General features: G+C 37.0%; 2 protein-coding genes across 5 annotated transcripts in view; one reads left to right on the top strand and one right to left on the bottom strand.

The window, feature by feature from the left end:
- Positions 1-16,112, top strand: part of LOC111025168 (metal ion-binding protein) — a gene marked incomplete at its 5' end in the record, with an annotated part of 52,407 nt that extends 36,295 nt beyond the window's left edge. The window contains 12 exon segments of one of the 3 annotated variants that reach the window (XR_015792229.1): positions 225-358; positions 440-499; positions 677-912; positions 9,889-10,318; positions 10,688-11,011; positions 11,131-11,733; positions 11,825-11,998; positions 13,066-13,296; positions 13,382-13,665; positions 14,520-14,804; positions 15,048-15,162; positions 15,664-15,891. Coding sequence is in view for 2 of the 3 variants with exons in the window: in XM_022303013.2 (XP_022158705.1) it covers positions 225-358; positions 440-499; positions 677-912; positions 9,889-10,318; positions 10,688-11,011; positions 11,131-11,733; positions 11,825-11,998; positions 13,066-13,296; positions 13,382-13,665; positions 14,520-14,804; positions 15,040-15,162; positions 15,664-15,796 (3,017 nt within the window). 3 annotated transcript variants of the gene reach the window in all.
- Positions 16,113-19,080: 2,968 nt separating this feature from the next.
- LOC111025172 (Polyketide cyclase / dehydrase and lipid transport protein) lies at positions 19,081-27,228 on the bottom strand. 2 transcript variants are annotated; one of them, XM_022303021.2, is made up of 3 exons: positions 26,495-27,220; positions 25,585-25,752; positions 19,081-19,537 (listed from the first exon to the last, which is right to left on the bottom strand). In XM_022303021.2, exons 1-3 carry the CDS (start codon positions 27,041-27,043, stop codon positions 19,340-19,342), a joined length of 915 nt encoding a protein of 304 aa, XP_022158713.1. In that variant the 5' UTR covers positions 27,044-27,220; the 3' UTR covers positions 19,081-19,339. The 2 variants fall into 2 exon arrangements, with proteins under 2 accessions (XP_022158713.1, XP_022158714.1); XM_022303022.2 differs by lacking the exon at positions 19,081-19,537 and adding an exon at positions 19,544-19,718 and having other exon boundaries at positions 26,495-27,228.
- Positions 27,229-27,338: the final 110 nt, after the last annotated feature.

Raw genomic sequence — 27,338 nt, 5'->3', positions numbered from 1 at the left:
TTTGGGTCTTTTAAGTCGAATGGTTGTGCTTTGTTTTGAAGTTTGCCACCATGGCTACTTTTGTTTTTTCTTTTTCTGAAGGCCTTTTCATCTATCAATAAAAAGTTGAAAAGAAAAGAAAGGTGCATTCATTTTGGTATACTGTGGTGAGAGTAAGAGAGATACTTTTGGCTGGGTTATATATGCAGGATGTTACATGTTAATCTTGTTATCAAATCAAATAGGTATCTCAAGGACAAATTCAATTGGAAAAGTTTCTGACTGCAGTGCTAATATCGATGATAGTTTGCCGAACTCGGAAGAAGCAATTCGTAGAGGAGAGTATGCAGTTATAAGAAGCTTGACTCGGGTACTGGAGGTACTTGGTACTGTCACTTACCACTTTTTGCTAAATCTTAGCTTGTATTTTGTCCAATTATAACAGGGATAATTCCTTTAGGGTGGTGCTGAAGGCAAACGACAAGTGGATGAAGTCATAGATAAATGTGCCTCCATGCAGGTAATATTTAATCTTAATTAATTCAGCTAACCCTCCTATGCTCATTTAAGTCAAAGTTTATGCATTTCGTTTACTTGCTGAATATAGAATCCTATTTCCTTGCTGCTTTATTGTGTATTTTTCAATTTTTATCAAGAAGTTCAGAACAGTAGGATGTGTCATTGAATTGAACTACAGAATTTGCGAGAAGCCATTGCCACTTATCGCAACAGTATTTTGCGGCAAGCTGATGAGATGAAAAGAGAAGCAGCATTGTCATTTTTCGTGGAGTACTTGGAAAGATACTACTTTCTCATATGCTTTGCCGTTTATATCCATTCAGAGAGATCAGCTTTACGTTCTACTTCATCTGGTCGTTGTAGTTTTGCTGAATGGATGAAAGAAAGGCCTGAACTCTATAGCATTATTCGCAGGTAAAGAAAATTGCATTATGTAAATCCTTCAGTTCAGTCTAGCATAATGGGGTTGTTACAAGTTCTACTTTTTTAATTGTTTCTGATACAAAATTTAATTTGAATGCTCTATTTGTTACAAGTTCTAAAGAGACCATCGGTCAAGAATCATGGCATTACCTTGTAGGGGAACTTTTTCTCCCGAGGCTAGGTTGAGAGATACAATCAGTTGGCATATTTACCACAGCTTGTAAAGAATGTCTATACATTTATTCAATTGGCTGAGAATCTTAACGTTACTTGCTTCAAATTATGCCAATCCCCGTCGACACTGCATGATGTAGGGGTATTTTGGGCAGTTTGTTTGTCTTTTATTTAACAAGTTCCAGCAACTATTTTATGAAAAATAGCCGTTATATTGGTTATAGAAGCCATTTGGCCTTAAGAGGCTTTATAGCCGTTAGAACTGTTGGGAGGGTGTTATTTTAACCAACCCAGGCTATTACGTTGGTTTAGTTCCAGAACCTATAAAAGGCTGGGAAGAGGGGCTGTAAAGGAGTTTTATTTATATTTTGTTTTTTTGTTTTTTTTTTTTTGTTTTTTAACAAGAAACAAACTTCCCATTGATAGATAGAAAGGAAGAAAAATGTTTAAAGATACAATCTCCTAAAAGGGATAGAAAAATAACTAAACAACCAAATAAAAATAAGTCTTAAAACGGTACCAGAGAATAAAACATTGAAGAACAAATCCCTAAAATATTCACAAAACAACCAAAACTGCTGCCTTCAAAGTAAACACACTCTTCAGATGGCATTGGCAAATTGGAGAAGTGAAAATTTCTTCAAACTTCAAGAAGACTCATACTCCTTTAGATGAAAGTTTGGCACTTCTAAAAAAGAATGACCGTAAGACTGAACCTTTTTTCTTCTTGAGGAACCGACTTAATCCGCAGAGGAAGATGATACTTTGGCACCTGACGGATTTAAAAGGACCACAGTTGCCCAAATAAAGAATTCTTAATGGAAGGAGTCCTCAACTACTGAATTAATGAGCTCTTCATGCAATAAATCCACAAATACTTTCTAAACACATAACTCATCATGCAAAACATCTAATAAATGCTCTTCGTGCAAGTAAATTGCAATAACTTCCTCTTCATGCAAAATATCTATTAAATGCTCTTCATGCACCGAAATTGCAATAACTTCCTTAACCAAAAACCCATCATGCAAAGACATTACCTTAATAAATGCAATTTCGGGCTGAACAAAATAAAAAGACTCGCGGCCATCAAGGAGAATAAAACCTCAAAACAACTATTAAATGCTCTTCATGCAAGGAATTTGCAATAACTTCCTTTTCAAAATCTATTATGGAAGCACCTTATCCGAGCATTTCTTTGGACATTTTGGAATGAAACGAACCAGAAGCTCTTCCAGAACAAAGAGCTTTCTCACCCGAACCTTTTTGACAACATCATTTTTCATGCTATGTCTTGATGTAAAGAATCTCCATATTTTCATTCATATAGCATGAACTCTCTTCTAACCAATTGGAGAAGTATTCTGTAACTCCTCTGGTTTTGTGGTTTCTCCACCTTTTTGTAATTTCAATCATCAATGAAATTGTTTCTTATAAAAAAAAAAAATATCTATTAAATGCTCCCAATGCACCAAAAATGAAAATTATGCAATAACTTCCCCAACCAAAAGCCCAGCATGCTAAGTAAATGCAGTTTTGGGCTCAACAATAATAAATGACTCACGGGCGTCAAGGATAATAAAGCCTCATTCTATAAAACCAAACAAAATAAGAGCTTCTGACCACTCTACTTTGCAATGAGAGATAACTGCCGCCAAGGAATAAATGCTGCTGAATTTTCCAAAGCCATTAAAGACTCTTAACAATTTGAAAGTGAAACTCCTTGCTTCCCCGAGAAACCAAAACAAACCCTTGCAGCTTCTTTAACAGCCAACAACCAAGCAGAATAATACCTCATGCACCAAAATATCAAAAATCTTAATTGTAGACCTTTTAGCTTCTCTAATACCTTCATATTCAAAGAACCTTGTTAATCAGTACCAGAGTGATCCACATTTCTTCAAAAGAATAAAAGTAGGGTGATTCTCTGCTTTTCTGACTTTCACCTTCCTTTTGTTCATTAAAAGGAATTTGAAAGTTTTCCTCAAAGGATTGCTCACAAAAATCTTCAATAGGAAGTTCTAAAGACTTTGGAGATGCTAATGCTAACCGCAACAACAACAGAATCTTCTTCATTATCCAAGAGATCAAGAGACGAGTTTCATCGAACCATACCTTCATTGGTGGAGTTGATTGATCCAAAAGAGAGGGACTTTTTTACTCCATCTTTTCCTTTATTACTTGAAGTCTCTTTTAAAGACAATTATTTCCTCGTTAAATGCTTCATTCAAAGTCACGAACGCACGAACCCGACGGTAACGAGAAGTCATGAATCGGCACAAACGGCACGAAGAACCGACGGCGTCTGAACAGCAACGAAAACACTCGATGATTGAAGAAACCCACGACGGTGCCGATAGGACCCCATGAACAGAACAACAAACGAAGTGTGAATATTCACTTTGAAGTCGACTCGCTCACTCTCTCTGTTCTTTCCTCGTTGATTGTGGACGTTGTAATGCTTCGAGGACTCTGTATATAGACTTTTGCCAATGAACAATACACGCGGTCCAGACAAATAACTGGAATTATTACTTCAATGAGAGTGAAGAACTTGATGATTTTTATCGATTGAGAAAGGAAACCCATGAACCTAAATTGTGAACTCGATTCGAATTATGACTTCAATGGGAGTGAAGAACTCAGTCGAGAAAGGAAACCGACGAACTCATAATAGAATTTCAAACAAGCTTGCAGTAGTAAAGCTCAGTCAGCCATCACGGTCTGATACCTTGTCAAAGCTAAGAAAATAATTCTCATTACAAATAATGGGTACAAGGGTAGAATAAATAGCAATTACAGTGAAGAACCAAAAAAGGAAAAAGCACACGATAAAACACTTGCCTATTAGAACCTAAATACAAATAAGTAACAAACAAAGAAATAACTGTAGGATATAATTTGACAGTATGTCTCTTTTCAACAACATTATTAATGATATGACCCTCACAGACATCCCCTTCCAGAATGGCAAGCACACTTGGTCAAACAGCAAATCCTCTCTTCTTCTCTTCTTGACAAATTCCTCCTAACAAATTGCTGTATCAACAAATTCGGCCCCCTCTCAGCCAGACGACTGGACAGGACAATATCATACCACTTTCACATTTTCCTAAAATTTGGCAACGGGTGAAAGAGTAACCCTACTTCAGGGTGATCTTGGCACGATCTCATGATGAAGCTAAAGTCCCTCAATTTATTTTTTGAAGTAGGAGACAGTAGTAACATCAATTTCTTGTAGGAAAAATGGCTTGCACCCTTTTTTTTTTTTTTTTTTGGGTTGAACAAGATACTAACTTTTCATTGAAGAGATGAAAATGAACAAAATTGTTCAATGATACAAACTCCCAAATGAGTGAAAAGGAAAGCAATAAAAGAAAGCTTCAACCAGACAAAATCAAGAAACACAAAATGCACCAAGAACCATGATAAAAGCTAATGGGGAGTTATAAAAGACACCCAATTACAACATATCATGTTAGGAGGATAGCTAGAAAAAGAATCATCAAGGGAGCACCAATGAGAAGCTTTAAACTTTGCTAGAGGGAAATAATCTTCTGGGGATTTGCTAGGATCTTCGAAGATCCTTTGATTACGTTGAATCCATAATTCTGACAATTTGTCCCTGACTCCATTTTCCCATAATAACCAAGCTTTCTGACTAAAAGACGAAGCACTGAGGAGTTGAATAATATTACTTGGCACATCTAAATGCACAAACACACTGTAGCAAAAACATCTTGAAGAGAAACTCCCAACAAACTTTGGAGAAAGAACAATGGAAGAAGACATGAGATTGTTGTTCTTCACAGCCCTTACACAGCACACTTATTGATGGTAATAAGGCCATCTTAGGAATCTTTCTTTGGAGGGTATTGGCTGTATTTACCTCTCCTTGGAGCAAGAGTTTCTACAAGTTTTTTTGGTGAGGCACACTTTAAAAAGGATGGCAGAATTCTATAGGTCCAATTGATCATAGCTTTTATTTGGAGTATTTAGCTTTGAAAGAAACAACAGTATCTTCAACAATATCCCTCTCTCTTTTAACATCTTTTTCAATAGAGTTATGGTTTAGCTATTGGCTAGTGTAAATGTTTCTATTCTCCTTTTACAAACTATAGTCTTAATGATAACTTGACAAGCTGGAAGACCTTTTGTGTAATCCAGTGTTTGGCATTCTTTTATATATTTCATATCATCTATTTTCCTACCTAAAAAAAGCTAAGTGAGGAGTTTGATGTTGGGTTGGCTTTGCATATCCTAACCTTTGACATGATCTACATCCAATGTACAATTTTTATATAATAGTTTTGAATACATCTGTTAGGCCCCCGATAACTAAAACATATTCTAGGAGGGGTATGATGGGAATTGTACTAGGGAAGGAATAATTAGAGGCGTGCGTGTAACGGCCTAAAGAGAGAATGTTGGGCCTAGAGGGGAGAGAGTAGAAATACCCAATGGAGGGGAGTAGGAAGTTATCGAAGTCATTTGTGTAGTAGTAGTAAGGAAGAGTTACCCACCCTCCCGAATTGGTGGGGTGAGCATTGTAATTGCCTACGGGCTTAACTATTGAATTCCAAGAATTATGTGAGGAGATACCTCACATATTGGTATCAGAGCAGTTCGAGCCTGGGAGAGTGATTGATGATGACAGTGAAAGAACTGGAAGCGAGGTGTGAGGCGACGGAGAAAGAGATCATTGATATCGAGGGAGCGATTATGACTTTGTGCAAAAAGGTGGAGGAACAACGTGCGGCGAGTGAGCGAATACAATCGATGCTCGAAGGATTCATGTCGGAGATCGTCGGCGGTAAGGTTTCATCACTCACACAACTGAGGGAATCATTGGTGTGCAAGGATAAGCAGTCGGAAGAATCGACGAGGATTATCCAGATCAACGATCAAAGCTACGATCGGAGCAAATTTAAAAGGTAGAGATGCCTATCTTCCTCGGTAAGGATCCCGATTCTTGGTTATTTCGTGCTGAGCGTTATTTCGAAATACACAAACTCACTAATGAAGAGAAATTGATCGTGTCTGTGATAAGCTTTGATGGAGTAGCTCTAGCTTTGGTACCGTTATCATGAGAACAGAGATAGGTTCACCGACTGAGAGAATTTGAGAACCAGACTCCTTGATCGATTTCGAAAATTGAAGGAGGGGCGATAGTGTGCACGATTGTTGGCGATAAAGCAGAAGGGTAGTGTGGAAGAGTATTAGGAGGCATTTGAAGCGTTGTCCACCACCTTGCCACAATTGCTTGACGAGGTTCTGGAATCCGCTTTCCTCAATGGGTTGGATCCTATTTTACGTGCAGAAGTTTTAACTACGGAGCCCAATGGACTAGATCAAATAATGAAGAGGGCCCAATTGATTGAGGATGTGTCTACTGCAATCCAAGGAGTGGGGAAGGAACGAACGAGCGAATGATTAAAAGTAGTACCGGAGGGGGAAAAGTGATGGCGAAGACACCAGAAACTACTCCCACGCGAACAGTGATCTTGGCAAGTAACTCTAGAACGGCAACGGCAGCTGCCCCCAACGTTATGCCGGCGACAAAGAGGGAGACGACCTACAAATAGTTGACAGAGGAAGAATACCGAAAATGGAAGGAGAAGGGACTCTGTTTTCATGGTTCACAACGAGGAATTGATGGTGTTAGAAGAAGAACATAAACCGAAAGAGATGGGGGAGACATCGGAAGAAACAGGTAAAGCAGTTATGTGCCGCCTGAACACAGTAGCCGGATTGACTACCCCTAGTATGATCAAATTTAAAGGAGTACTGAAGGACAGGGAGGTGGTTGTCCCTCTCGATTGTGGAGCCACCCACAATTTTATTTCACATAAGTTGGTAGAGGAACTCCGAATTCCTCAATTAGGGACGTTTAACTACGGAATCATAGCTGGAACAGGAGCGACTGTCAAAGGGAAAGGAATCTGTTGTGGTGTAGTGATGGAGTTACCCGAAGTCACGGTGGTTGAGGATTTTCTCCCTATCGAGCTCAATGATCTAGATGTTATTTTGGGAATGAAGTGACTGCAAGCCATGGGGAAGATGGGGACAGATTGGCCGGCACTTACCGTGACTTTTACACGGGGAGATAAGCGGGTTGTCCTTAAGGGTGATCCCACCCTGACTCAAATGGAGGTATCCCTCAAGAGGATGGCACGCGCATGTGAACCCACTGATCAAGGATTCTTAGTTGAACTTCGCGCGCTGACCACATTAGGCGATCCCCAAAGCACAGAACAGAGGGAACTTAGGGAGGAAAGACCCGCTGAGATCGAGATTCTTTTGGATGAGTACGCTGATATATTCCAGAGTACTGAAGCATTGCCACCCCAGCGTGCGATTGATCATCGGATACAGCTGAAAAAGGAGAGCAACCAGTGAATGTTCGACCCTATAGATACGCTCATACCCAGAAGGCTGAAATTGAGACTATGATAACGGAAATGCTTTAGAAGGGGATTATCCAGCCGAGCGTAAGTCCTTATTCAAGCCCGGTTATCCTTGTCAAGAAAAAAGATGTTATTTGGAGGTTTTGTGTGGATTACCGAGCATTGAATCAAGCCACTACTCCGGATAAATTCCCTATCCCAGTTATTGAAGAATTGCTTGATGAATTGCACGGCTCGAAATTTTACTCCAAAATTGACCTGAAATCTGGTTACCACCAGATTCGGATGGCCCCTGGCCATGTTCCTAAGACGGCATTCCGCACCCATGGACATTACGGGTTCTTGGTAATGCCTTTAGGGCTTACCAACGCCCCCGCCACCTTTCAGTCATTGATGAACCACATCTTTCGGCCCTACCTCCATCACTCCCTCTATGCTTAACATTAAGAAGTGCCACTTTGGCCAAACAAGAATCGAGTACTTGGGGCATTGGATATCGAGAGAAGGTGTTGAAGCGGATCAGGCTAAGATCCAAGCCATGTTACAACTTACAATGGCCCCATTCCTTCTAATGTTCGGGAGTTAAGAGGATTCCTTGGACTCACAGGGTACTATCGTAAGTTTGTGCTTAACTAGGAGTGATAGCTGCCCCCTCACATAGCTATTAAAGAAGGACTCCTTCGAGTGGACAGAGGCAGCAACGGAGGCCTTTGCCAAGCTTAAATGGGCAATGTGTACTCTACCCGTTTTGGCATTGTCGAACTTCAATTTACCCTTTATCATTGAGACAGATGCATCAGGAACAGGCTTGGGAGCAGTCTTAATGCAGCAGCTCAGGCCAATTGCCTACTTCAGTCACACCTGGTCCAGACAAAGCCAAGCTAAGTCAATTTATGAGAGGGACCTAATGGCAGTCGTATTGGCTATCCAATGTTGGGACAGAGATTCATATTGAGAACTGATCAGGAGGCTTTGAAGTTCCTTTTGGAGCAGTGCATAGTACAACTAGAATACCAAAGATGGGTGTCAAAATTGTTCGGCGCAACACAGCCTATCATCCTCAAACGGATGGGTAGACGGAAATTGTAAACAAATGCTTGGAAGCCTACCTGAGATGCTTCTGCAATGAGTCTCCAAAAACATGGGAACAATGGTTAGCTTGGGCAGAGTATTGGTACAATACCACCTTTCACGCTATCTTGGGAACCACACCATTTCAAGTGGTTTATGGCAGAGCACCACCCCTTCTACTTAGCTATGGACCATCAAGAACAGCTAATGACACCTTGGATCATTAGTTGTGCGATAGAGACCAAGCTTTAGCACTCCTCAAGGACAATTTGACTCGAGCACAGGGGAGAATGAAGAAGTACGCAGATGCTAAACAAACTGGGTGGGAGTTTGCAGTCAGGGACATGGTTTTTCTTAAGATCCGACCCTATTGCCAGAAATCGTTAGCTAAAAAGAGGAATGAGAAACAACCTATCGGCTTAACCTCCCTGAAACTACCTCGATTCACCCAGTGTTCCATGCATGTTTCCCAGTTGAAACCGGCTAAAGGCCCCAATTTGGAGGCGCAAACCATACCCCCCTACTTGACTGAAGATCTAAAGTGGCGAGTTGTTCTAGATGAAGTCTACGTGACAGGGGTTAATTACATCACAGGGGAGGAAGAAGCTCTCGTCAGTTGGAAGGGCCTCCTCTGGAAGAAGCAACGTGGGAATCCTTTTCAGACATGGCTCAACAATTTCCCGAATTCCACCTTGGGGACAAGGTGAATCTGAAGGGGGAAAACGTTGTTAGGCCCCCGATAACTAAAACATATTCCAGGAGGGGTAGGATGGGAATTGTTCTAGGGAAGGAATAATTATAGGCGTGCTTGTAACGGCCTAGAGAGAGAATGTTGGGGCTAGAGGGGGGAGAGAGTAGAAATTACCCAATGGATGGGAGTAGGAAGTTAGAAGTCATTTGTGTAGCAGTAGTAAGGGAGAGTTACCCACCACCCTCTCGAATTGGTGGGGTGAGCATTTTAATTTCCTACGGGCTTAGCTATTGAATTCCAAGAATTCTGTGAGGAGATACCTCACAACATCACTTGTAGTTTGGCTTGAAATGAGTTCTATGCATGGAAATCTTGAACATATATGTGGAATGTAATTGAGGTATTTTGGCAATGATAATATATGCATTCACAATCACTATCTTGGAGATTGTTTACGCCATTAAATTTGTTTACTGAATACACAAGTTTATATGTACACGATGAAATCAGTTGTATAGCTCAGTTCACATAAAATTACTTGATCATGCCTTGGGAATTGAATTGTTAATTTCTGTAACATAACGATAGCTAACTTTCTTGCCACACTATTGTGTGTGATTGAAGGTTGCTGAGAAGAGATCCTATGGGTGCACTTGGATATGCAAGTCTGAAGCCTACCCTGATGAAGATTGCTGAATCTGCTGATGGTCGTCCTTCTGAGATGGGTGTAGTCGCTGCCTTGAGAAATGGAGAGGTTCTTGGAAGTCTAACTGTCTTAAAAAGTGACCATTGCCCCGGTTGTCAAAACCAAAGTCTACCCGAAAGGGTTGAAGGTGCACCCAATTTTAGAGAAGTCCCTGGATTTCCAGTCTATGGAGTGGCAAATCCCACCATTGATGGTATTCGGTCTGTTATTAGAAGAATTGGAAGCTCTGAAGGTGGTCGTCCAATTTTTTGGCACAATATGAGGGAAGAACCTGTTATTTACATCAATGGGAAACCATTTGTTCTTCGTGAAGTGGAAAGGCCATACAAAAACATGTTGGAGTACACGGTACACCTTACATCCAAAATTTTAATGTATATAGGAGCACAACATTAAAACGTGGTTGATCTGACCTTGGGACAATATCCCTGCACCAAAAGAGGGATGCACACTTTGTAATGGAAAAGATTGCATGAAATGACTGTCACAACTAGAAAACTCTAATGAAACCAACGAGCATAGCAAATGAACATCATACAAATGGGTTAGATTAGCCAGCTATACCTTGGACAGGGTGAAATCACTCCCAATATAACTCTCCGTGCATTTGGTCTTGATAATTCATATGATGTCATAATCACACATTATCCTTTCAAGCCATTGTTTATTTCATTTCACCGTCCTTTGTGAATTTGCAATCATGAACATTCTTTTCAGGGCATTGATCGGGAGAGAGTGGAGAGAATGGAAGCACGACTAAAAGAAGATATCCTGAGGGAAGCTGAACGCTATGGCGGTGCAATAATGGTCATTCATGAAACAGACAATGGGCAAATATATGACACTTGGGAACATGTGAGCTCTGAGTCTGTTCAGACCCCATTTGAAGTTTTCAAAAGACTAGAGTGTGATGGCTTTCCTATTAAGTATGCACGTGTACCAATTACTGATGGTAAAGCTCCTAAAAGTTCTGACTTTGATGCATTGGCATTGAATATAGCTTCTGCTTCAAAGGATACTGCTTTTGTGTTCAATTGCCAGGTTGGAGTTTCCACTCTTCCTACTTTGCCTGCACATTAACTTGTGGATCAGAGTATCATGATCATCATTTCTTTCTTTAATTTTTTTACTACTCTTTAATCTTTGCTTTATACTGTTAGATGGGTATAGGAAGAACAACCACTGGAACTGTAATTGCTTGCTTATTAAAACTTCGGATGGATTACGGAAGACCTATTAAAGTTCTGCTCAATAAGAAAACCCATGAAGAAGTGGATGGTGGTACCTCAAGTGGTGAAGATACTGAAAGTAATGCTGCAGTATCATCCTCCACATCTACAGAAGTTAAACAGAGGAGTCAGAGCCGTGTGTTTGGTATAAATGACATCCTATTGTTGTGGAAGATTACGAGACTATTTGACAATGGCATGGAATGCAGAGAAGCCTTAGATGCTATTATTGATCGATGTTCTGCACTGCAGAACATACGCCAAGCTGTTCTGCAGTACAGAAAGGTATTTAACCAACAACATGTGGAGCCAAGGGTGAGGAGGGTAGCTTTGAACCGTGGTGCTGAGTACTTGGAGCGTTACTTTCGTTTGATTGCTTTTGCTGCATATCTTGGGAGTGAAGCATTTGATGGTGTTTGTGGACAAGGAGAATGTAGGAGGATGACATTCAAGAATTGGTTGCATCAGAGACCAGAAGTCCAAGCGATGAAATGGAGCATAAGATTAAGGCCTGGGAGATTTTTTACTGTGCCCGTAAGTCCAATCTCTCTCCTCTCTCTACACTTGTTAGTCAATGTCAGAAATGAAGGCCATATACAGAGTAATGTTGAATTTGGAAATTCAGGAGTCCTTGAGAGTGCAGCATGAGTCTCAACATGGAGATGCTGTTATGGAGGCTGTTGTTAAGGCCCGCTGTGGTTCTGTTTTGGGCAAAGGATCGATTCTTAAAATGTATTTCTTTCCTGGTCAGAGAACTTCCAGCTATATACAAATTCACGGTGCACCTCATGTGTTCAAGGTATATTTTGTAGTTTTTCTAGTTCTCTTTTTTATATTGCCTACCCTCGTTTCTTGTTCAAAAAATATGTTAATCTACCCATAGCATGACCTAGCATGCAAAGAATTATTATTTATTATATAATACAAATTTTTTTTAACAAGAACAATTTTTCGTTGATAGATGAACAAAAGAAGAACAAAAGAAGCATATGACAAGCTTTACAAGTTATATAACACGGATTTTTTTTCTCTTTGAGTTTGTTGTCTTAATCTTTGATTTTGAATACCATACTTTCCAGCTTGTCTTAAATTACATTTTCCAAAATCAGGGGAAATGCAACTTTCATTAGTTATTTCCTTCACTCTGAAAAATTCCTTAAAAGATTCAAATCTCCTATTTTTCAATGATCTCCCAGCAATTTTTGGACCGTGCTACAGTGAGATCATATCAGATTTGTCATTCTTCAAATGGCCTCTCTATCCAACCTTGCTCATATCAGTATGTGTAATCTAATTTTTGTAGTGAAATCAACGGTACTTTCTTCTTAATTGTCCAGTTTTGAAGTGATCCTTTTTTATTCCTTCCACTGGCAACTGCATGAAGTTTCTTCTTATTATCATCACCTCCCTTAACCTCTTTAGTCTGCTTCTATGCTCCAACTTATCTCTTCTGCGAGCACGGTATCTTCAAAATAGTTCTGCAGAATTCTTCATTCATGCCAAGTGTTTTCATCTACATGGCCTTCTCCCTCAATAGGAACTATAACTGAAATCTTTTTCCTAGTTTCCTTCTTGTGACCATTAATGTCTTTAAAGCATTAATATCTTCGTACATGAAGTTAGTTTGAAGCAAGAATGGAAAGACAGTAAGGATATTCCCATGTAAATTTTCATCTCCATTGAGAAAGCATATTCTTATGCAGGTCTATAGAAATTGATTTTGTCACTCTTCATAGATGTTGAGCTGAGAATATATGTATGATTGTGTTTGCATGTTGAGAGGAAAAAAGAAGTTATGAGATCGTTAATTAAGCCATGCAGTATACTGCCCATGTTCTTATATAAAAACTTCCTATTGATCTCAAGGTTGACGGATACCCAGTTTACAGCATGGGAACTCCAACAATTACTGGAGCACAAGAGATGCTAGCATATTTACGTGCTAAGCTTGAAGTCGATGGATCCCCTACTCTGAATGTGACAATAATTGACCTGAGAGAAGAAGCAGTTGTTTACATCAATGACACACCATTTGTCCTCAGGGAGCTGAATAAACCCTTTGACACTCTCAAGCATGCTGGAATCACTGGTCCAGTGGTTTGTAACTGCGTATGCTCTTATTGTCTATGAATAAAATAATCAATCAAAGTTTCCCAACTCCCTTTGATATGATGAAATGTAGGTAGAACACATGGAAGCACGACTAAAAGAAGACATATTGTCAGAAATCAAACAATCTGGTGGTCGTATGCTTTTACATCGTGAGGAATATAATCCATCATTGAATCAATCCAATGTTATAGGGTTTTGGGAAAATATCTTTGCCGATGATGTGAAGACACCTGCTGAAGTTTATGCTCATCTGAAAGATGAGGGACATGATGTTACTTATAAGAGGGTACCATTAACCAGAGAAAGGGAGGCATTGGCTTCTGATGTTGATGCAATCCAGTTATGTAAAGATAAGTAAGTACCTTCCCCCAAAACTGCCCATGGGTCTCGAATAACATATTTTTCTAGTGTACGAGTGAAAATAGAGTGTAATGGTTGCTTCCATGGATTGTAATTGAAATTCTGATGGTTTTCCCTAATGTAAATGTTAAAGAATATGAAGAAATAATTAAATATACCCTATTCTATCAACTTTAAGCTTTGGGTTGAATGGTAGTTTAACATGGTATTAGACTGGTATTAGAGTAGGAGGTCTTGTGTTCAAACTCCTATAATTGTCAATTTCCTCGATTAATATTGATAGTCATTTGTTGTTTCTTATGCTAATTCTCAAGTCAGTAAGTGAGGGAGTATTAAGAGTATGAATAAATGATTAAATATATCATAACCCGTCAGTTTAAGCTTTTTGGTTTAATGATAGATTAAGAAAGTAAAACATTGAGTATTTGTCAGCTTCTGAGGATGTCTTATTTGTAGATCTTGTTTTCATGTTTCTAGAGGTTAGGATTTTATGATCTTTAAATAACATGCTCGGTTTTGGCACTTAGTATTAAAATGCCTTTGTACGATGACACTATTGCCTCAAGAAATCAAATGCACTAAATAACTAATTTCCTTTGATTTTATCTTGATGGTTTATAAGCACTTATTCATTATTCGCAAGGAAGCTCAGGTAGATGATCTATAATTGGTTAATAGTTCATGTGGTGTCAGACTGCTTTAATTCTTAAGGAACTCAAGTATAGTTCAGCAAGATAATTACCCCCATGTACTATGGTTTCAGAAACTAGCTCTCTTTTTTTCACCCTTGTAATATTTTTCAATTCATTGAACAAAATTCAAATTCTTGAAATAATTTTTTTCTCTAGCTCTGCAGGATGCTACCTCTTTGTATCACACACAGGATTTGGAGGAGTGGCATATGCAATGGCAATTATATGTATAAGGCTTGGTGTCGAGGCAGATTTTGCATCAAATATTCCACAATCCATGACTAATGCAGATTTATCTTATGCATGTGAAGACAGTTTGCATTCTCAGGCGTCGGAAGAAGCTGCATTCAAATTTGGTGATTATCGTGACATCCTAAGCCTTACAAGAGTCCTCATGTACGGTCCTAAGAGTAAAGCAGATGTTGACATTGTCATTGAAAGGTATGTCAAAGGTTATTTATGGCTCCAGCATGAGATACAAGGCTTGTCCGTACGGGGAAATGGAGGTGTCCACTCTTGTTTTATTGTGGGCGTAGGGTGTGGACCGAATAGAGATTGCACCTTCAATTGTTCTGTGCCTTTAAATTACTCCTACTTTATATACATTCATGTAACCTGCTAGTGAGTGACTCCTTTCTTTTTACAGTAAAGTTGAGTTTGTCATTTGCTTTTGAAGGTGTGCAGGGGCAGGGCATTTACGAGATGACATTCTCTATTACTCCAAGGAACTTAAAAAATCTCCTGGTGATGATGATGAACACCAAGCTTACCTCATGGATATGGGTATTAAGGCTCTAAGGTTGGTGAGGGCCGTTTGGTAACGTAGCCCTTTCTTGTCTTTTTTTCTTCTTTTTTATAAAGAAAAATAGAATTACATGACCCCAACACCTATAGATTCTTCTTATTTTTGTTTCCTCTTTTTTAATAAAGAAAAATATAATTGCATGGCTCCCAACACTCATAGATTCAAGAATGATGAAACAAGATCTTTATTTACGTTGGAACAAATTAGAAACGGAAGCCTGAAAGAACTTATTTTTGTTGTTTTCAAAATTTCTATACAATTTTGAGAATATTTCTAAAAAATAGTAACAAGAAACATAAGTCAAATGCTTATATTTATTAGTTTTAATAAAATTGGAAACGAAAAACAGGAAATGGGAACGTTACCGACTAGTCTTAAATTTCTTGAGCTTGCATGGGCTGATATGGTTTCTCCATACACCATTTGTTTCATCTATCCATTGGTAGTTCCTTGGCTCAGATAAAGTTGTGTAACTATCCAATTTCATATCTGCAGGCGGTATTTTTTTCTCATCACTTTCAGGTCCTACCTCTACTGTACTAAGGCAGAGGAGACGGAATTCACTTCATGGATGAAGGAACGACCTGAATTGGGTCATTTATGTAATAACCTCAGAATCGACAAGTAGTTAGAAGACACATGCTTGTAATATAATTTTGCACCGCTCGAATCGCGGCCTGATTGATACCCCTTATACCAAAACTGTCTTCGGCTTGTATGCAATAGGCCAGTGTGCTGCAATCACGAGTTTTCTTGTAAAAAATGTGATTATAGTCTTCCAGATGTCGAACCTTCCTATATTTGACAGATTCATGATTTCCATGTTCAGCCAACAAGACAAAATAGAAGTTATGTGGAGACAAGGTTGATCTTTGATTGGTAGTCTTAACATTTGTGAAATTGTCGTTCTTAAATTAATGATAAATGATCATTTCGATCCAGAAGCTCATACTTGTTACCTATATAGTAATTTTACTCTTTTTTACCCCATGAACTAATGCGGAGGTTTTTGAAAAGCTATCGTTATAAAGCTTACTTAAAAATTGTGGTTACTAAGGAATTTATTTGTGTTTTATGGTTATTCTTCTGACATGGCATTGACTTGAGGCCCTTCTATTTACCCGGAATCGTAATGGGAATGGGAATATAATGAAATCAATCAAAATGGAAATGATATTCTTTTGATGTTTACTTGAAGTCTTTTGGATCGAAATTAGGATTCTTTGATATTTATTAAATTTGTTCAGAATTGAAATTGAAATTAGATATATAATAATTGCGTATACTCACTTCTTTCTAGTTAATCACATTTTTTTAATTATAATAATAATACATTTTAATTTGTTTTATTACTATATTATTGATAGTAATAATAATGAATAATATTTATAGTAAAATATCATTAAATTTTATTATTTTAATATTTAATAATAATGAATAATATTTATAATAAAATCACATGGACTAATAATAATTATATAAATTTTTATTGAAATAGAAAATATTAGTTGTATAAATGAAAAAGAAATAATAAAAGTATAAAATAATTAATTAAAAAAATGATGGGTTTCAAAAGGCAAATTATAAAAGTTGTAAAGTAATTATAATAAATATGTGAAACTCACGAAATAAATAACACGATTCACCTTCATCATTGGGCTGGCTTGGCCCAATCTAGCGCAAAGCAAAAGCTCGAGCACAGCCCAAGTTCGAGCTCAGCCCAAGCCCGAGCTCTACGAGCCCAAACATTGTTTGGTGCGAGCATATACCACTCCAACAACTAAAATCCAATGGACTTGGACTAAAGTTAGACCTAGCTTGGCCCTTTGGATTATACTTTAATTAGCCTATATAATAAATTATTTTTTAATTATTTAATATTTTTTCAAACTAAATTCTCTAAGTTTTAGAATTTGTACTTTTATTTTATGTTTTTATTTTTATTTTTCAAAAAGACCGGCCCAATTTAGATAGAAAGGGGAATTTGAGTGGATAGCTAAATTTTGGCACCCACTTTAAAAAAAATAGTGATTAGTTTTAAATTTTGCACAAATGACTAAAGGGCATTGTAAAAGTTTACAATATATGATGATTTTCAACAATACTATTTTCCATGGTTTTTTGGTTTTTTATTGTATTCAACCACCTAACCATCTTCCTTTGAATTTAAATTATTTTTACTAAATTAAAGGGATTTTAAATTAATTATTTTAATTATTTTGTTTTGAATTTCAGTTAATTTAAATGATTTGTCAATTATTCTACTGTCTCACATCTCATGGACTTATGTGAGCGCATATCATTATCAAATTAAGTTTTTGAATATTCTTTGGTCGTCGATTTATTTTTTTTCCTTCATTTATTCCTTTTAAACATTTGATCAATTATTAAAACTCGAATGTCAATAAATGTATATACCAATTGAATAATTAATAAACTTAGAAGGGCAATACATGTATTGTATATATCATTATGCAACTCAATTATCAAAATTAGAATGCAACTCAATTATCAAAATTAAGAGGTCAAAATGTATATATCAAAATTCAACTCAATTATCAAAATTAGAATGCAACTCAATTATCAAAATTAAGAGGTCAAAATGTATATATCAAAATTCAACTCAATTATCAAAATTAGAATGTCAATACATGTATATATTACAATGCAGCTCATTATAAAAAATTAAGAGGTCAATACATGTATATACTAATTGAAGAAATATCAAAATTAGGAGGTCAATACATGTATATACTAATTGGATAAATATCAAAATTAGAAGGTCACCAATAACATGTGTATATACTATATAAAGTAGTTGAACTTATGTAGATATACTTCTCAAATTTGATTTTAAACGACACATTCATGTGGTCGATCCAACGTATATTTTTTATTTTAAAATTCTTCCTAAATTACAGGAAGGCAAAAAAAAAATTATTTTTAAATTCCCCCTAAATTATGGGAAGGCAAATAACAAGCTTTTAAACATTTTTCTCTTCATTTTACATCGTCCAAAGTCCCACAATCAAAACAAAATACTAAGCTGGAGAGGCAACTGGACAATAGTGGACTGTCGGTCGATGTGGATCTCAAAGGCGATGGAGCATGGAATGTTTGGTGGTGGTGCGTGAACCTAAATTGGGCAACGAGTCATACATCCACGGCTAGAGTGCTCAACGAAACGGAGAGAAACTGACCGGAATGAGACGAAACTGATCGGTGTCGGACGGAGGCAATTGATCGAAATAATGATTGATCGACGACCTGAGTGAAACGATAGAAGACTATAGGTGAATATGAAAGTTAGATGAGAGATGGAGATGTGGGTCAAAAAGAAGGGTTGCTACCACTAAATCCAACTTCTTCAAATACAAGGTTAGGATCTTGAGTTTTCATAAATTTTCCTATAAATATTCATATTTAACCTTGAATTTTATATTTTTAATCTATAAATTTCAAAATCTGCCTTATTCCCTATATCTAATTTTTGTTACAGAGATATATTGGTCTAAAATATTTATTCAAGATTTAAAAAAAATGTGATTTAACTATTTATGCAATATTATTTATTTTAGCCATTCTTGTAGTTGCCCCATTTAGAAAAACAACCATTTATGAATAGGTTGGGTCGAGCCGAGCTTGGATCGAACCTGGACTGGACTTAGACTTTGGGCCCGATGATGAGGCTTAAATGAAATTAATGAAGTTGTATGAGAAGAACCAATTATACCTTTTAGAGTGAAATTACAAAGTTTGAAATGAGGTCTCATTTTATTTGATTTTTACAATTCCATAAACACCACCAAATTCATCATTCCCATGCAACATGGCCTAAATGTTGTGGCAGCAACGAGCTGATAAAGAAATGTTTGTGCAGTAGGCAAGCTAGCTACAGTCAATCAAGAAATATGAAGTCAAATTACAAGTATAACATTGAAGAGAGCATTTTATCCAAGTGCTTGAGCTGGACATCAACAAATTCAGTGTAGCTTTTAGCAAGAACTTGCGCTGGAACTAATTTGACTAAAGGAAACTTTAAAATTGTTGTATATGATTGTAGAACAGTCAATTTTTGGATCAGTTCATTTGGCAAAGGTAGCTACACCATCAACTCTTACAAATTCATTGCGGCTATGCTTACATTATATAAACGGAGGGAAGAAATCTATTAGCAGGCGGTTGAATTGGCTTTATGTACTTCTTCTCGAATGCACGTTAGGTTCACCTTTATCTCATCACAAAGCCTACCCTCAAGGAGCCGAACGGGCAACAGAAGTTTGGGCTTTACATCAACACTATAGTATAGAGTTGTATGTGTTTCTTGTTCTTGCAAGTTATCATCATCTTGACATCTATCTTTATCAAACTGCATCAACGTAACCAATCACATACATTGTTCAGACTTAGAATTGGAAAGCATCTAGCATATAATTTTGGTCAAGCACGTCTTTGTTTCAACTTCAGAAGTGGACAAAAAACATCATGAGAATTTTTTCTGAAGTTCAAATGAGAGAGTCCCAGCAGCTTCTGAGAAACAACTCTTCAGCCTAATCAGTGATCACAGTTTACAGTAAGCATAACATCAACAAATCACCAGGCAACAAACACAATGATTTCTAATCCTAATGGGTAACAAATTTTTAGGCAGATATTTAAAATAATGAGTGTGTTTTGGTACACTAGATTCTGAAGTTCATTCAATGACATAAATGGCAAAGACAAGATACATCCAACACACATATTCTCACCTGCAAGACTCATCCATTGTAATCAGTATGTACATATTCATATATTTTTTTTAGTACAACAAGTGGCGGCAGAGAATTTGAACTCATGATCTCTTAGTCATAGTGCCCCACTATTTTAAGGAATAAAATCAGCACTAAGAGCAAATACATCTCTAATTGAATACACCTATGTAGCTTAATATGATTGCAATTTCTTCTATAGTCAAAAAATAATTAATTTCAGACCATGTGGTTTATAAAACAGTAGAAAATGAATGTCATATGATTCCCATGTTTTATATATAAATACATCATGTATAAAAAAAATTGAAACTATAAAGCATATATTTATTAGGTTAAAATACTATTTTTGTCCTTGTACTCTCACCTTTAGTTCATTTTGGTCCCTGTACTTTCAACTTGGACTCATTTTAGCCCTTGTACTTTAAAAAAATTCGTTCTTGTCCTGGTACTTTGACCATTTTGGTCCCTTAATTTTATTTTTAATCTCATTTTTTCTATCACAAATTCAACACGACATTATTCTCAATATATTTTTTGAAATGTAACTATGACTTTATATTAAAAGGTTTTTATTATGTGTAGAATTTGTGTTAAAATTTTACAAATAGGGACTAAAATAGTCATTTTTTAAAAGTACATGAACCAAAACAAATATTTTAAAAGTTCATAAACTAAAATGAACCAAAGTTGAAATTACATAGACTAAAATGAACATTTTGAAAGTACAAGAACCAAAGTAAACCAAAGATGAAATTACAAGGACCAAAATAGTATTTTAACCGATTTATTATTAGAATAAATTACAATGATTTAACTTTTCACAAATAATCATCCGCCAAAGCATTAAACCAACAATTATAAGTGAATACCTGAAAGTTCAATGCTACAAAAAACTCCAAAAGGAATAATTGTGAACCTTTCAACTTTTCAAGACAAATTAAAACTTAGAGGACCCAATCGACCTCTTAAAAATCATAGATCACTATCAAATGGGACCAGAATAATCCCAATTTCTTAAAATAAAAAAAAGGAATGAAATGATTGTTTAATTTGGAAAATATAACTTCTCGTCTTCTTTTTGCTCATTAAAAAGGATCTAAAAATCTTTCTCGAAGGATTGCTCAGAAATATCCTTAATAGGGAGGTCTAACTTTGACTTTGATGAAGAGTCCACTACAAATACTAACTGCTCCATCATCGTCTTCAAAGTCACTATCCGAGGAATAGGTGGAGGATATCCTATGAGTCAAACCCTCACTAGTGGAATGTATTGAACCAAAGAAAAGAACATTTAGCTTGTCTGTACTAACTACTTCTCTTTCCTCATTAAAAGTCATATTCAAGTTCACTTGTACACCTTCAACAATCAAAGGCTTTGCGAGCTCCTTTACAAAAAGAGTATTAGGCTCCCGAGCCTCTTTGCAAAAAGAGTATTAGGCTTCCTTCAAGAGAAGTAAAGAGGAAAGGGCTGAATGGTCTTTTGGTATTATTCATACCGGGTGAAAATGGGATGCTCTTTTACTTTCAATTCATTACATCTTTTGCATTTATTTCTTGAAAACTAGTAGAACCAATAATGTCTATATCCTTATTAATGTCCACAACTTTTCTGACCAGAGGAGTACTCAATTGTTCTGTCATATCCTTTTCTAAATATGAGGCATCTGAAGTGTTCTGAGTAGATGAAGGGTTATCTGCAAGTTGCTTTGCCAAACTATCGAAATTCTCAACCAATGCATTAGCTTCTTCTAACAGGATTAAATGAGTCTTGACTGCCCACCTTTTTATCCTTGTAAAGAAACTCTTTGCCAAACTGAGATTCTTCATCTACCATAACTTCTTGCAATCTTTGAATGTCCAACGGTTAGGAGAATCCGCAATCAAAGAAGTCTTGGAGAGCGGTACGGAGAAGAATGACGAGCTAGTAGCTTCATTTATGGCAACTGCTTGTACCACAAACATATTTCATAGTTATCTCAATAAAAACCGGAATAAAACCACAAAGATTCTTCTCAATTTGAACCAAAGTTGCTGAACAGTCACAAATTTAGTGTTTTTGAAGAGACTTTCTTCGAACCACCGAGATGAGTTCCAATGGCCTGAAAGCATTGCATATTCCATAGCTCTAAAGGTAAGTCACATAATTGCACTCATCCTCCAAAACAAACCATAACTTGGTTCCTGGCATGTTATTCAAGATTCCATTTTTCTATTTTCAAGTGAAATCTAACTATCTTGCACCATTTGACGTTGAGCCAATCAAAGTCCAATCAGTGTTTTCAAGGCGCAAGGCGCACCTCAAGGCGACAAGCCTTTTGATTGCCTTAAGACGAGAGGCGATAAAAAGACGAGGCCTGAGTGAAGCAAGGCGCACCCAATAAAATAATAAATAAATAATCTTTATGAGGAAAATAAATCAATATTCAATTTTAAAAAATGTGAAAATTTTGAAAAGAAAATAATATTCAAATAAAAATGAACATAAATAATTCAGAAAAGTAGGCATAAAGAAGAAAAAGTAGAGATAAATTGTATTTAAAATAAATAATAAAAAAATAGTTCAATTGTATTTAAAATAAACAGTAAAAGCCAAATAATTAAATGGAAACAGCTGTATTATGGGAAAACGAAACTGCCATATGACAACATGCAGATCATTTGTTTCTAGAAAAATGAAGCCTCTTTATTGCTTCTAGGAAATGAGGCCCTTCAAACGTTTCATCTTCTTGCACCGAAAAGGAAAAAAAAGGTTTTCTTCTTCAACTATGTTTCTTCTTTTTCTCTTCTTTCTTCAACGCTTCAACATTACCTATCATCTCTCACTCCTCATCTCCTACTTTTCTCCTCTCTCTCTTCTTCTTTTTCTTACTCTCCTTCTCCTTTCGTTATTTTATTTTTTTCATTTTGAAGTGGGTTCTCCTTAAGTTCAACGAGGCGCTCACCTCACCATAAAGCGAAGACGCGCCTAGGCGCTAGGAGGTATGTCAAGGCGAGCGCCCGATTGAAGGCGCTCGCCTTGGTACCTTTCAAGTCGCACCTAGGCCAAATTGCCTCGCCTCTCGTCTGGGTGCGCCTCGAAAACACTGAGTCCAATAACCTTCCATTCTTGAATCTAAGTAAAGTCTTATCTGTCAAGAAGACACTTTTGAGGAATGCAACAATTTCCTTCCAACAATCCAATGCACAAAATCTTGAGATAACCATGACATTATCCCAATCTGTTTCCACCACTTCATATTCCTTTTTTATCCAATAAGATTTTCTCTCTTTTCCAGATTCTCGTTGCTTGACCAAAAAGCATTTCCCCACAATTGTTTCATCCTCTACAGTAGGGTTTGGCATCATGCTGTCCCTTTTCCTAGCCCTCTCCGTTCCTAACCCTCTTTGCGTATGAAAAATTAGAGACCTCCTTCAATAGCGTTGCATTTAAGTTGACCAAGTAATCATTTAGCATGTCCCAAAAAGCTCTCAGCCTTTTTTACTAATCCCAGCCGGCAAAATACGTATTTTCTTCCACCCGATGTGGGCCAAACAACACAAACCAAAAACAAACCGTGCATGAATCTCTTCTTCTGGAGTCAACAAGTTTTGTTCCCATCCCTGAATTGCATAAGAGCTCCACTAAAGCCTTCTCAAACCACTGACGTTGGAAAACTTGAAGAGGAATCTGAACATTCTTCATAGAATATTTAATGAAAAAACAATCATTGTCACGCAAAACGCCAAATCCAATAGAAGTTGCTTTCAACACTGCAACTTCTCAAATTCGTCTCCAATCTTGAATGAGAAAACTTGTACCCGCGAACCATAGATGACAATGGCGAACAACTACGACTGAACTAGGTAGTGGCGTCGGAGAGCAAAGGCGTCAGAGATCAGACCAGACGACAAAGGGCGATTGCGTCGGAGGAAGGCTGATGAAGGAATACATACGAAGAAAGAATGGAAATTGGGCGATAGTGCGAAGAGAATCTAACGGCGAACAGATAGTGGCACAAAGATCAACTTAGCTGGGAAAAACAAAGAGCTTACACCAGGCAGTAGCAGCTGAAAATGGCAACAACGGATGACGAAGGTGATGGCAGGCGGCAGCGATGGCAGACGGCAGATGGCGAAGGTGATGGCGGCCCGCGGCTGGAATTAGGATTAGGATTCCATCCTGTCCAGTTGTATTTTTCTAAGGAAACGGAATTTGGATATCAACCAGCTGTTGTGATAAGAACATAAGCATTGCAATACACTCCTACTTTCTTTGGGACAAAATATCTAGTACGGTAGTACCAAATCCACTTTTCTTAAACTGTCCGAAGTAACCCCAAAGCTCAAAGCTCCATTTATAACTAAGATTTGGAAGTTTAACTGTCCAAAAAAGGTGAAAATCTTCTTATGGAGTGTGGCATGTAGGAGTATCAACACTCAAGATAAGCTTCAGAAAAAATTACAGAATTGGATGATTTCTCCTTCGGGGTGCTCTCTCTGTCTTAGGGATGGGGAATCAATTGTCCATCTTTTTCTTCATTGCTCCTTTGCAGCTAAAGGTTGGTCCTTTTTGATGATGGAATGTGGCTTAGTTGGTTGTTTGTGTCGTTTAATAGATGATTGGCTTCTAGAAATTATCCAAGGTGGTTCTTTGAAAGGTCGAGTAAAATTTCTATGGAGTTGTGCTAGTCGAGCGCTAATATGGAGTATTTGGAAGGAAAGGAATCAAAGAGTTTTCAACCACAAGTCCATCCCTTTTGTTAATTTTTGTGAAAATGTACAAATTACAACGGCCTCTTGGTGCCTTGCTAATAGAAGATTCTTTTGTAATTACAATATAGCCTTACTCACTCGTGATTGGAAAGCTGTAATGTATTAGTTTTTGGGGGGGGGGGCCTTCTCGGCCCCACCCTTAGGTTGTTGCTCCTTTGTTACCTCTTTTAAATGAAGGTTGTTGTTTCTTATAAAAAAAATTAATACAGTCAATATATTGCAGGAAATATCAATACAGCATTATTAATCACCCATACAATTTCATAAGAATAACCAGCCTCACTTTCAAGTTCCTCATTTTCTTCTTCTAACTGCAGTAGTTGACAACTGCCATGAGTAACTACTCTAAAAAACTGCTTTCACAGAGCTGGCAGTTACTATCTTAACAAAAACATAATGTAACCAACCTGGATTGCAACTAAAAAAAAAAGTTAAAACGTCAAATATTTAGACTGAGTTTTAAAACATCAAATATTTAGAAATTGAATGTTTAAGATCTATTATATTGCAGGAGGTTTTTTAGATAAAAAATTGAGATCTGTTATGTCTTTTCTCTTTTCTTCACTCTCTTAAGAGTTTGTTTCTTTTCATACATCAGTGAAAATTTTGTTTCTTGTCTAAAAAAATAAAAAATAAATAAAATAAGAATTTGATTATTGAAACTAGAAGAAATAAATGAAAAAACACCGTGGCTAGAAGTTCAATCTAGCATGAAAGGACGAGAGTGCATGTGTGCCACTAAGCTACGAGCTTTCTTTTTAATAAGTTATAAAAGTAATGGTTTGTTGTACAGATTATAAAGAAAAGGGTAAGAGAACGTAGGAACCTACTAATATAATTTCTTGTAATTCATAAACGAAAAGTAATTACTTCTCATAGAAAAATGTTGATCTATGTAAAGGATAATTACCTGCTCAATTGACCATTCTCCCTCAAAGAGTTCAAAGTCTCCTTCGATCATCTTGAATTTGATAACTCGCTTTTTACCGAAAGGAAGTCTTTCAAGATCTTTCTCATAACAATCAATGGTTCCTTTAGCATTAAATTTCAAACCAAATGCCAAGTTTTGCTGTCCAACCTATTGAAAGAATGTCAAAGCATGTCATACATGAAGAAGAGTAACACTGTACACTATCTATGAAGATGTGATTTTAAGTTCCATAACATTTCATAATACATCTCACTCCAGTCCAAATAGCATAAATATAGCATGAATAAGCAGCTTTCAATTCAGGAGAACACTATTGGAGTACATAGAAAATTCATTAGCAACCATGATCTGTTGTTATAATAACATATTAAATTATATCAAATTCAAAAACTTAAGTTGGAGTACAAAAACAAATAAGCTGATTCTGGAGATTTTTTAATCCATGATCTGTAGTTATAATTACATATCAAGTTATATCAAAATCAAAAACTTAAGTTGGATTGTGATACAGTGATATATTGAATCTCGTATACATATTCTTAACCCTTTTTTTTTTTGTATCCGTGTGTCCGTACCAGTTTGCGCGCACCTTCACTAATCACGGGTCAACCGTTTCACCCTACTACATTTGGTTGACAAGGTAACTCGTAGGATATTAATTACTAGGTAGGTGGCCACCAACTCGTTCCCTCTAAGCCATTTACTATTTATATTGTCCTTTATTGACCACTGTCATCCATGATGGTTTATACATATTCTTAACCCTAGGGATGGAATCAATAGAAACAGAAAGAGAAAAGGAGCGCGCTCCACAAGTCATTAAATGAGTTCAAGTTCCTGCATAATTAATGATGGAAAAGGGAAGGGGCGGCGAAGAGAATAAAAGTACCTGAAAAAGTCGGGCATGGTTGTCAGTCTTATAAACTATTTGGCTGAGAGCAAGTCCAGGTATGAAATCTGCCAGTCTCTCATAATCGGTCAAGATGTTCCACACGGCCTGGAGGGGGGCGTCAATACCAATTCTCGAGTAAATTCTACGAGAGTTGTTGCCCAGCTTCTCGATTTTGATATTTACACCGTTCTCAAATATCGTTTCTGGGTCTGACGCGTCAGAGTAATCCTCATCATTCCCATTGTCGTCCCTATCTGAGAACGTGGGATCCAAATTCGAATATTTTTTGAACCTGGGCCGAAAGTGTTTGGCAGGAGAAGCAGTGTTAACTGCACTATCTGAGGAAAACTTACTTGATTTTGTGTTGCTGGTGCTGGTGCTGGGGCTGGGGATGGTGACACGTGAAAGAAAAGGATCGACTTTGAAATTAACTACTGAGGAAACGGCGGCTGGGGCGATGGCCGGGAATATCGAAGTTAAACGGGAAAGGGAGCAGGAGAGAGAAGAAAAGGACGGTGGTTCTGATGAATTGAGAAAGGAGAGCATGGTCGTAGTATTAGAGTGAGCAGATTAGGTTCGTCAGTCGTCAAAATCCTGACTCGGCCACAGTCCGAAGTTAGACGGGGTGATTTTCTTTTTCCAAACAAATTACCTTGGGATTTTGGGCTAAATAGCCCTTTTCCGAAAGAATACTAATTTTTACCACCTTTTAATCCAATACTAAAACTTTTATTATTCCTCCTCTATCTATTATACTATATTTCATAAAAAATACGTATTATATAGATATGGATTGTTAAAACTAAAAAAAATGGTAATATGATAAAAAGAAATTCTGTAA

This window comes from Momordica charantia (genome assembly GCF_013281855.1).
Source record: "Momordica charantia cultivar OHB3-1 chromosome 7 unlocalized genomic scaffold, Mcharantia_2.0 BLBB01000007.1, whole genome shotgun sequence".
In the NCBI taxonomy this organism is placed as follows: Eukaryota; Viridiplantae; Streptophyta; class Magnoliopsida; order Cucurbitales; family Cucurbitaceae; genus Momordica; species Momordica charantia.
The sequence above is the reverse complement of the archived record's forward strand: the minus strand, read 5'-3'. Positions and strand labels throughout refer to the sequence as shown.

Bases quoted from the DNA above. Each gene is read 5' to 3' on its own strand.
- LOC111025172 (XM_022303021.2), bottom strand. From the start codon at position 27,043: ATGCTCTCCTTTCTCAATTCATCAGAACCACCGTCCTTTTCTTCTCTC. The intron at 25,753-26,494 runs GTACTTTTATTC...TTCTTTCAATAG, and splicing joins ACCATGCCCGACTTTTTCAG to GTTGGACAGCAAAACTTGGC. The intron at 19,538-25,584 runs GTAATTATCCTT...ACGTTGATGCAG, and splicing joins GAGAATGGTCAATTGAGCAG to TTTGATAAAGATAGATGTCA.